The sequence below is a fragment of the Dendrobates tinctorius genome, unplaced genomic scaffold (assembly GCF_039654945.1).
Source record: "Dendrobates tinctorius isolate UK_male_01 unplaced genomic scaffold, ASM3965494v1 ptg000084l, whole genome shotgun sequence".
Classification (NCBI taxonomy): domain Eukaryota; kingdom Metazoa; phylum Chordata; class Amphibia; order Anura; family Dendrobatidae; genus Dendrobates; species Dendrobates tinctorius.
Genome location: NW_027361752.1, coordinates 25,297,340 through 25,308,522, shown reverse-complemented (window position 1 = coordinate 25,308,522; position 11,183 = coordinate 25,297,340). Strand labels below are relative to the sequence as shown.

Here is an 11,183-nt window from a genome sequence, read left to right as displayed (position 1 = left end):
AATCCCGGTGTAGAAAAACATGGCTACTGTGAGGCAGTAACCCATGTCACAGGTAGGGGTCGCTGTGTGCTCTCCCCAGGATACGCACGGAGGCGTATTGAGGCCATGAGGGGGCATTGCAGTTGCAAGCGTAGCTGTGATTGCAGTGGTGAAGCAGTGACCGATGTCACAGATAGGGGTCACTGTGTGTTCTCCCCAGGATGTGCAAGGAGCCGTATGAAGGCCACAGGAGTGCATGGCAGTCACAAGTATAGCTGTGACTGCTATGCAGACAAAAAATAAAATAAGTGCTAGCCTTGGATATGCTAGTGTCCAAGGCAGATGAAGGGAAAACCTTATCTGGGATGTTGTGTTGTGAAACAGACTGCAGGATGGTGGTCGTGCTGTCCGTCTCATTCCAGGCCGGGTTTTCCATGTGGCTGAAGGCCACAGGTTTCTTTGTTAAAAGCCCTATAGGGAAGGATATGGGTGTGTCAGGTATAATGTCAGAGTTAGTCTGGTGTGTGCTAGTGTGCAGACCAGTTGGCTTTACAGAGCTATACCTGTGTGTGGCAACGCAGGCCAGCAGAGCCAGCAGCCAGGGCAGCTGAATAGCCTGGCACCCGCAGTGTACACAGCAGTGCTGCCGTCCACGGTAACTGGTCTCTCAGGTGGATGTCTTGTGCCTGGAGGTGAACTGGAGGAGGATGTCCTGTGCCCAAAGGAGGACTAGCATGTTTAATGGCTGCAAACAGGAGGATATGGTTCTCTGCTGTAATCCGGAGGACATCAAGGACTGGGTACGACTGTGAGTAAAGAGACTTTAATACGGTGCTGCAGTCGCCCACGGTTACTGGACAAAGGGAGGTCCAGTGTGCACCCTTATCCCTAATAGCATGGAAAGGTCCCTTTAGGTCATCATCCTGTCCATGTTTATATATATTCCTGGACAAGATGATGACCTAAAGGGACCTTAACATGCTATCAGGGATAAGGGAGCACCAGGTCTTCTAGACTTCTAATGGTGAGATCGTTCCTACATAGTATGTGTGAACGCCACTACCATGGTTTGTGCTGCTCCTTATCTTTCATTTTTTCCACACTAATCTTTTAGTATTGTATTTGATTGCTTTTGACCTGACTCAGATATTTTCCGTGGTACTATTTGCCGCCATAATATGACTAGGTCCTCTTAGGGGGCATAGTACACTTACTGTGTTCCAGGTATAGTTATAGAAACCACCAGAGCAATAGGCGCAGGAGGGTATGACTATTGGGATGGGCAGATCTTTTAACTCCTGCAGTTTTTGTGTGTATATTGGTGTAGATTTTAAGCAAGAGTTCGTGCCTGGTGTGCCTCTGTGAGGAGGGTGGGGATTATTTAGGTGAGGTAACTCTGTCTCTTTTGTGAGGATGGTGAGGGCTGGCCTCTCTCTGTGAGGGGGGTGGGTTTTTATATAGAGGAGGTAAATTGTCTTTCTACCTCTTTCTTTCACCAGATGAAATGGAGAAGATATCCTGAGAGAGGTCTCAACGTGACAATTTTTGGTATGAGCAACAGTCCCCCTGGGCCAGTTGTGGTGCGGCTAGGGGTGGCATGGAGGAACTGTTGTAGCAGTTTCAAAATGGTTGAACCTTCAATTCCCCTCCTCCTTTTTTCAGTGTGAAGTTAATATTGTTTAATGTTGTTCTGTGGTGGGGTAACCATCTTGGGTGGGGAAACGGGTCTGTGGAGAGCCAGTTGATGGTAGCAGAAGGGGGAGTAGGGGGGTCGTTTGGTGGGGTGGTTACCTACCCCTCCCCTCTTTTTGCTTCATTTGGTGGTCAGAGTATAATTTAAATAAAAGGGGTCCCTACTGGGCTGAGGTCTCAGCGGGACAATTTAATTGGTAGCGCCATCCAGTAGGGTTGTTGGAATAATGCATATTGATCTGTATGTATTGCAACAACTACTACTGTACTGTTTTTTATATTGTGCATATTGTGAGATTGTTAACAAAGTTCAGTGACAAAAAAAAACCAGACAGGATGCCCCCTCCTTCTCTTCCCTTCTTGTTGTTGTAATGCTCCCATGCTGCAAGCCACAGCAGATACCAGACTGATCACATTTCATGCTGTAAGCTGTTCAACCTGGATATGAATAAATCTACATTCTGTGTTGCTGACTCTGGATGTTACGCTGATTAATCCGCTGCTAACAGGTTATGGGCCCAGAGTCCTAGAGTCCCAGATCCCCAGAGCACAGAGAAAAGAAAAGAAAGGAAGACAGCAAAGATGGCCACCAGCAGCAGTAACTCCATGAAGTTTACAGTACCAAGTCTCACTAACCAGAATTATCAATCCTGGAAATTCAAAGTAAAAATGCTGCTGATAAGAGAAGGTACGTGGAAATACACACAAGAGCCTAAACCTGACCCAGTATCACAGGAGTGGCTAGAGATGGATCAGAAAGCACAAAGTACCATATCACTCAGTATAGATGATGATCAGATTGTGCATGTGTGTAAAAGTGAAACAGCAAGAGAAATGTGGGAGCAGCTGCAAAAGGTGCATGAGAGGATAAATTTAAGCAATAAACTTTATCTCATGAGAAAATTGTACCAGTCTAAACTACAGAATGGCCAGGATATGCAGGACTACATAACAAGCATTCTAGAGATTGTAGAACACCTGAGAGGCATTGGGGAAGATTTGAAGGACTTTCATGTAGCCGCATTACTGCTTAGTGGTCTTCCAGAAAACTATGACACGCTTGTAACCGCACTAGATGCGCGCCCAGATGATGAGCTTACATTGGAGTATGTCAGAGGGAAGCTCATAGATGAATATAAGCGGAAAGCGGAAGGTGTAAACAGCAGGACATGCGAAGCAGAATCTGCTTTACAGACACAAAATCTAAATGATAACAGAAAGCACCTAAGAGAAACACGTGAATGTTTTGTTTGCAAGAAATCAGGACATTTGAAAGCCGACTGCAGAGTCTGGAAAGTTAGAATGAATCAGCTGAAAAAGCAAAGCAGTCTTCAAGGGGTTAAAAGTGCTGTGTCTGCAGAAAATGATTCTGTGAATACTGAAACTGCATTTACTGTCAGTGTAGATACATCAAAGCATGCATGGTGTATAGACTCTGGAGCAACTAGTCACATGACTAATAACAGGGACTTCTTTTCTAAGCTTAACCAAAGTAAGTCAGAGAAAGTGATTATGGCTAATGGTCAGTACATGACTTCACAAGGTATAGGAGATGGTTATATTGATTGTCAAATCTCACCATCACAAAGCAAGAAGATCCCAGTAAAAGATGTGCTCTATGTGCCTAGTCTTGAGAGTAATTTACTATCTGTGAAGAAACTCACAAAACAAGGAAATGAAGTTACATTTAAGCATGATAGCTGCATCATCTCAAAAGAGGGCCACACACTAGCAGAAGGAAAAATCACAAATGAACTTTACCAGCTTAAATGCAAAGAGTGTGTGTACACTGCTCAGGAAGAAAGGCGCAATAACTGCATTCATGTATGGCATAGGCGCCTAGCACACAGAGACCCAGAAGCAATAAGGAAGTTAGTTCAAAAGCAACTAGCTGAGGACATTACAATTGATCTATGTAACCAGATAATGAAATGTACTAGCTGCATCAAAGGGAAAATGTCTAGAAAAGCTTTTCCTAAGAGAAGTACTACAAGAATAGAACAGACACTAAATTTAATACATACAGATGTCTGTGGTCCAATGAGCACTCAGACTCCTGGGAAGAAGAGATATTTTCTCACATTTATTGATGATCATTCAAGATATACAGTTGTCCATCTGCTTCACAGCAAGAAAGAAGTTCCAGAGAAACTTGAAGTATATCTAGTTGAGGTATATAATAAATTTGGGAGAATGCCAAAGATTCTACGTGCAGATAATGGGACTGAATACACAAGTAATGAGACACAGAGCATTTTAAAGAAAAATGGAATCCTATTTCAGACCACTGTACAGTACAATCCTGACCAAAATGGTGTCGTGGAAAGAAGGAACCGAACACTCTGTGAAAGTGGAAGAAGTATGTTGTTTGATGCAAATCTGCCCACAGCATATTGGGGTGAAGCAATCATGACAGCTTGCTATCTTCAGAACAGACTACCAGGTAAAGCTACAGAGAAAACTCCGTTTGAGCAATGGAACAGCAGAAAGCCAAAACTACATCATATTAGAATATTCGGAAGTAAAGCGCTTGTACATGTTCCCAAAGAAAGGCGAACTAAGTGGGAATCTCACGCTAAGGAAGGGATCCTGGTAGGCTACAGTGAAACCCAGAAAGGTTATAGGATTCTACACCCAGAAACAAACAAGGTCACAATAAGTAGAGATGTAGTGATTGATGAGAACTTTGTGTCCCCCAAGTTTTGTGACATCACGCCAGTAGTCCAGCTGAAGTCACAATTACAAGACAATAACAAGGAGGATGTAGAGGTCTGGCTGGATTCTTCAACCAATGAAGGAACAACAGAAAAATCAGGTGAATCTGAAATCAGGAGATCTTCAAGATCAAACAGAGGCGTACCAGCTAGACGTCTATCCTACATAGTCAAGACACTACCTGAATCAGAGCCGTAGTCATGGGATGAAATGCAAGATCTACCTGTCCATGAAAGAACAAAGTGGATCAATGCTGCTAATGAGGAAATCAAATCGCTTCATCAACTTCAAACTTGGAAACTCACCAAGCTGCCACAGGGCAAAAAGGCAATCAAGTGCAAGTGGGTCTTCAAAACCAAATATGACTCTGAAGGTAAAGTCCACAGATTTAAAGCAAGGTTGGTGGCAAAAGGATATTCTCAAAAGTATGGTGAAGATTACGATGCTATGCTTGCTCCAGTCGCTAAACAGAACCACACTGTGACTAAGAGGATAAGTAGTTGTTGAGTGGGGGTGTTGGAATAATGCATATTGATCTGTATGTATTGCAACAACTACTACTGTACTGTTTTATATATTGTGCATATTGTGAGATTGTTAACAAAGTTCAGTGACAAAAAAAAAAAAAACAGACAGGATGCCCCCTCCTTCTCTTCCCTTCTTGCTGTTGTAATGCTCCCATGCTGCAAGCCACAGCAGATACCAGACTGATCACATTTCATGCTGTAAGCTGTTCAACCTGGATATGAATAAATCTACATTCTGTGTTGCTGACTCTGGATGTTACGCTGATTAATCCGCTGCTAACAAGGGTCCTCAAACTGGTTCGGTTGAGGGCATAAGCAGGCGGGTACTCAAACTGGTGTGGTGCGGCTTCCATAGATCCGCTTCCTTATTTGTCAATGTTATACTGATATGTTAATTTTGTAATATAAATATGTTAATAAACAGGGATGCTGTGGCCTTATTATCCAGGGTGACCATTACAGTATGGCCCCTGGTCTTCAGAAGCATTTATAGCCTATAAGACCCTGTTAGGGTAAAGTCCCTGGGGTCATGGCAATCATATTTTGCACGCTTAAAAATAAATAAATAAATAAATTGCAATTGGCTCCTCCGAGCTAGGAACAGCGACTGGAGGGGAGGGAAAAAGAAAAAAGAGAAAAGCAAAAAAAGCAAAAAAAACATGCCATTCAATACAATCTGTCACTTCAAGGACCATCTCTTTTGTTCATGTGACTTAAGAATGCTGAGACACGAATTTTGACTGTTTATATTGACCAACTCTTGTTTGTTTTAAGGCTGTCGTCTGGATAAAGCAGTGCATGAAACTGAAGAACAATATACCTAATCTGTGTGCCCTTGAGTCAGTGGGGAGTGACTAAAGGTCCCGTCTCACATAACGAGATCATTAGCGAGATCGCTGAAATGTCACAGGTTTTGTGACGCAACAGCGGCCTCGCCAGCGATCTCGCAACGCGTGACACATAGCGGCGACCGCCCCGCCCCCGCTGGATATCGCTGATCGTGCTCGAATGTCCTAGGTCATTTTTGATCATTGGCGTCCTGCTGGCCAGCATGCATCGCTGTGTTTGACACCGACGAGCAACCTCATTGGTGATGCAGAACTCAGGGATGCAAGCGTGAATCGTCAGAATAGCTGCTGTGTGACAATGTCCCAACGACCGCCGAGGTCGTTATACGGATCGCCGTATCGTTGCTGCGCCGTTCAATAGATCTGCCTGTTTGACAGCTTACTAGCAACCATGTAGCGACGCATCAGCGATACTTACCAGGTCGTATCGTTGTCGGGATCGCTGGAGCGTCGCTATGTGTAACGGGACCCTTAGGGTGAAGTAATCAAGCAAGATGTTTTCCCTGATGATTTTGACCCAGTTAGAGTGGTTAACAGAGAATGTCGTCAAGTGTATTAAAACAATCAACAATGGCGTAGCAGGGTTATTCATAATGCATTCATACATTTTTTCTGTTATAGGTTTATTTCAATTACTATGTCCAAATATTATGAAAGTTATGGTTTTGATATATTGTGCATAGCTTTTAATTACGCCTTATTTAGTATCTTTATCTTTATATATACTCATCACTTTTCCGGTAGTAGTAGAAGTAAGTGGGTTTAAGAAATGATTCCTGCACAGAACAGCTACTGTATATAGTGGTGGTTTCTAGAACCAAAAAACTATGAATTGGTGAATTATTAGAGCTGGCTACGATACATGCAGCATAATAGTTTTTGAGGCATGACAGATGTCATTATACAGGTATTCAGACTGTGGCTGCCACCTTTATTATGGGTATCTTTTCACATTCCCCATGATGCGATCCTCTTTGCAGGATGTCTGGTCGCTGTTATTTTGCTTTAGTTAGGCTATGTGCACACGTAGCAGAAAATTTCTGCTTAAAAACCGGACTCCCTTCCCAGAAACCGCGCGGTTTTTATGCGTTTTTTTTTCCGCGCGGTTCCTGACACATAGAAATAGCCAGAAATGTGGAAAAATCCGCGAAATTAATGAACATGCTGCGTTTTTTACCGCAAAGCGTTTTTTTCGCGGTAAAAAAGCACATCAATATGCACAAAAATGCATAGAAATGAATGGGAAGCTTATTTTTAGCGTTTTTTGAGCGGATTTTTTGGCAAATCCGCTAAAAAAACGCTGTGTGTGCACACAGCCTTACAGTATTATCGATCATAATTTGGTAGAGTTGCTTTGATAAAATTATTCTGTTGGAGCTCTGGAATTGTGTAACTTGTAGGCACAGTCTTTCCATAGCACGTAGAAATGGTTGATGGTGGTCGAGTCCATTTAAGGTATGAAATGGCCTCTTGGTGGTTTAGGAGTCAGGTGAAATTTGCTGACAAGTTAAGGCTAGTTTCACATTTGCGTTTGGAGGCGCAGTGGACGCTCACCATGAAGCTCCGCCCCCTGCCGTGCCTCCTCCGGTCAGCTCCGCCTATGGGCGCATTCCGCTGCATGTGGCCTGCGTACCCTATATTTAGCATTGGGTACGCAGGCAACACAATCTAATTAAACCCTATTGTAAAAATGGACTTCAGCTAAAAAATACACTCATTTAAAGGGAATCAGTCAGCAGGTTTTTGATATATAATCTGAAGGCAGCATGATGTAGGGACAGAGACCCCTGAATTCAGCGATGTGTCACTTATTCGGCTGGGAGCTGTTATTTCAATACAATTAGCAGGAGATTATCAGTACCCAGAGCACAGCTTCCTTGCATCCTGGACAAACTCTGCCCCAAAGCTGGTAATCAGGGGTGTGGGCGGAGTTAGCTTTCTGAGCTCTGCTATCATGCTACATCTAAGAATTCTGATAGTTTACTGGGTGCAGCAGTTGTGATACAAAGTGATACATTGTTGGAATCAGGGTCTCTTTCTCTATATTATGCTGCTCTCAGATGAGGTAGCAAAACCCTGCTGACAGATTCCATTTAAGTCCTCCAAACTTATCTGGAGCATCAGAATTTTTAAGTCTTCTTTATACATTCTGTAAATGTTTTCATGTATACATAAAATAACTCATTTCTTCTATATGATAGGATCAATCAGTCATTTTTTCTCAGATCAGAATAACATTTTATTTATATGCTCGTTATGTTGGCAGCACTCCAACTCCTTTCAGCTTTATAAAGGGACGCAGAATGTTCTGTATAGCCGCAATGGCTTGTTCTGATAAAACGCGGCGTAAGTCCAGTAGCAGGTAGCCAGGGTATAGCGCATGGAAGTGTTGCATCAAGAAGAAGAAGAGCAGAAGGGAGATGCCAACAGAGAAAGAACACCACAGAAACTCCAGCGCCATGTTGTATAACCTGAAAAAGACTCAGTGTTAAGGCTCGTGCATACATAGATCAAGGTCAGTAGAATTAGCTGATGTCGGCGGGATGGCCTGACAGTCTAATGTGTATGGGGGTTTGCCGACTCTCCTCCGATAGATTATGGCAGTGAAGAGAAGGACCTGGCCTGCTGAATTTTAGAGGGACTATCCTTTTGGTCTCTGAGAGATAAGTTACTGTCGTAGGAGTCTAGGAGACGCACCCTCATTGAGAAGACAGGTTGTTCGAGTAGGGAGCAGGACTGCCAACCGCCCAGAAATTCCAGGACAGTCCATAAAAATAGGGCCTCAAACGGTGGTGAAGAAAAAATCTCACATTTATTCTGCCTCCTGTGGCGACGTTTCGATCCGAAGATCTAGATCTTCAGATCAAATTGTCGCCACAGGAGGCAGAATAAATGTGAGATTTTTTCTTCACCACCGCTTGAGGCGCTGTATTTTTACTTATTGTTATGGAATTTCTTCCGGGACGGACTCCCTGGCTTTGACGTGCGTCTAAGGCTGTGTTCACACACAGCGTTTTTTTAGCGGTTTTTACCGCGGTTTTCACTATAAAACCACTATAAAACCGCTAAAAATAAGCTGCACAGTCATTTCTATGCATTTTGCACTTTTTGTGCACATTGATGCGTTTTTTACCGTGAAAAAAGCGCATTGCGGTAAAAAACGCAGCATGCTCATTAATTTTGCAGATTCTTCCGCGGTTTAGGCTTCTCCCATGCTTTTAGAAACCGCTGCGGAAAAAACGCATCAAAAACGCATCAAAACCGCGCAAAAAACGCCGCAGAAAAAGAGGTGCAGTTTCTGGGAAGGGATTCAGGTTTTTGAGCAGAAATTTTCTGCAACGTGTGCACTTAGCCTTAATGCTTGTCTTAAGACTGTGACGGATATGAGGTGCAGTTTAATTTTGAGTTTTTTGAACTCCATAAAAATAGGTCTGTTTTTTGCCCTGTCTGTTTGCGCCCGTGATTTTTTTAAAATCTGAAGAAACTTATGCAGATGATTTTGACTGTAATTTTCATCATTTTACAGATAACATAGAATGCACCTGATGTCTTATCTGAATTATAAGCTGTAGACAAATATCACTTATAATCATAAGGATTTCTTATGGTTTTCCAATGTGTCAGTGAAAAATATTGTCTGTCCATAATTTTTTAATAAGCCGTCCTGAAAAACTAAAAAGTCAAGCTGGCAACACTGGTAGGGAGAGATAGATCACAGCCAAATGATCTTACGGGGGATTGTGGGGTCCTGGGTTCAAATCCCACCAAGGACAACATCTGCAAGGAGTTTGTATGTTCTCCCCATGTTTGCGTGGGTTTCCTCCCACATTCCGAAGACATACTGATAGGGAATTTAGATTGTGAGCCCCATCGGGGGCAGCGATGATAATGTCTGCAAACTGTAAAGCGCTGCGGAATGTGTTAGCACTAAATAAAAATAAACTTTATAATTATCTTACCATTGGCGGAAAAAAAACAGAATCCCCTGACCCTGCTTCTTCTTTTGTGCCTGTTCTAGCTGCTTCTCCTGGAAAACATAGCAGACGCTCTGAATGGCGAATGCCACTTTGCATGAACTGAACTCTTCTGCCCCTTGGTTTACAATATTAGTTGGGGTCTGCGGAGGAGGAATCTTACCGAACAACAGTGCTGAGCAGGGGCTAAAACATGATTACAGTTTATTACCTTTACCCTGATGAATCAGTCCTTTCAACCACACTTAACTTAAAGGGGTTGTCCTGAATTTAAGAAAAAAATAGCTAAAATCTGTATTCAGTGTTAGCACAGTAAAATACCCATTACATACTTATTTTTCCTTGCCACTCAAGCGCCTCCTTAGATGATCCTCACTTGCCCAACAGTAATTACAGCAGGTCCATTATTTAAAAGGGTTTTCCCAAAAGCACCGTTCGCTATTTACCTATTATTTAAAATTCTCTCTGTTCTCAAGATTTTTTAATTTTGTGATTTACTACTCATTGCCTATCAGTGAGAAGCGCAGAACTGACAAACTCCTTGCAATGAGCTTGCAAGCCCTGGCTCTGAAGCTAACAAGATAGCTGGATCTGTCCGGTTTCCATGCTACTCTGCTCCTCTTATGCTGCACAAGCAAAGTTGTCTCTGTTTGCATTGGAGAACGTGCAGTTTGGGCCGGTACTGCAAACAAAGCAGAAGGAGGCAGGGCATCGGTGCATTCTAGAAGCCATCTTGAGAATGGCCAACTGCCATCCCTTGCCTCTAAGGTGATGATTTTATGGCGGCTGAGGGTCATGTGAAGGATGAAGAATCACCACTTTAGGACCCGCGAGTATCTCATAAGTGATGGTTCTAGAAACTGTATGGGAAACTATTGGTTATTGTATTATGCTGACACAATTCCAGCTCTGAGTATACAGAACGGCAGCTGTAACCTCGCTTCCGGGGACGCGGTTACAGCCGCCATACAGAGCAGTGAATGCAACCGAATGCTGCCGGGGAGAACAAAGTTAATTTTCTCCCGGCACCATTCAGATGCGTGCAGCTTGGTAACACTATTAACCTGCAGATTAAGCCCATATCTGCTAGTTAATTGCATTTTTCTGGTGACAGGCTCCCTATAAAATTTGGGCTAACCCCTATAATAAATGGGTGACAGTAATTACAGGTTACTTTATGGTGGGTCATAAAAGCCACCATTATAAATCAGTGTTATTAAAATGACCGGTCTCCACTCACCAGCTTGATCTGTATTATCTCTGTCATTATTCTATCGCTGGCTCCTGTGCTCTGAATAAATTCGCGCTCCTCGATTTCCTTCCTCCTAAAAGAGAGGTCGGTTATACAAACCGTGTAGTCTTTTCACAGTCATCACAGGTGCCCTTAAGGTAGGCTATACTTCTCCAGCCATTTATCAAAAGATAACATAGGGTAACTGGTATTGATC

The 11,183-nt window shown here is 43.0% G+C and overlaps 1 protein-coding gene across 1 annotated transcript in view; it reads right to left on the bottom strand.

Moving 5' to 3' along the window:
* Nucleotides 1-8,015: 8,015 nt before the first annotated feature.
* The window catches only part of LOC141097517 (uncharacterized), an 88,841-nt gene continuing 85,673 nt past the window's right edge, over nt 8,016-11,183 (bottom strand). Inside the window, exons 10-12 of the mRNA XM_073584739.1 lie at nt 10,976-11,060; nt 9,721-9,788; nt 8,016-8,232 (exon numbers count right to left, since the gene is read on the bottom strand). Of these exons, the coding sequence (XP_073440840.1) occupies nt 8,016-8,232; nt 9,721-9,788; nt 10,976-11,060 (370 nt within the window). The remainder of the gene's footprint in view (nt 8,233-9,720; nt 9,789-10,975; nt 11,061-11,183) is intronic.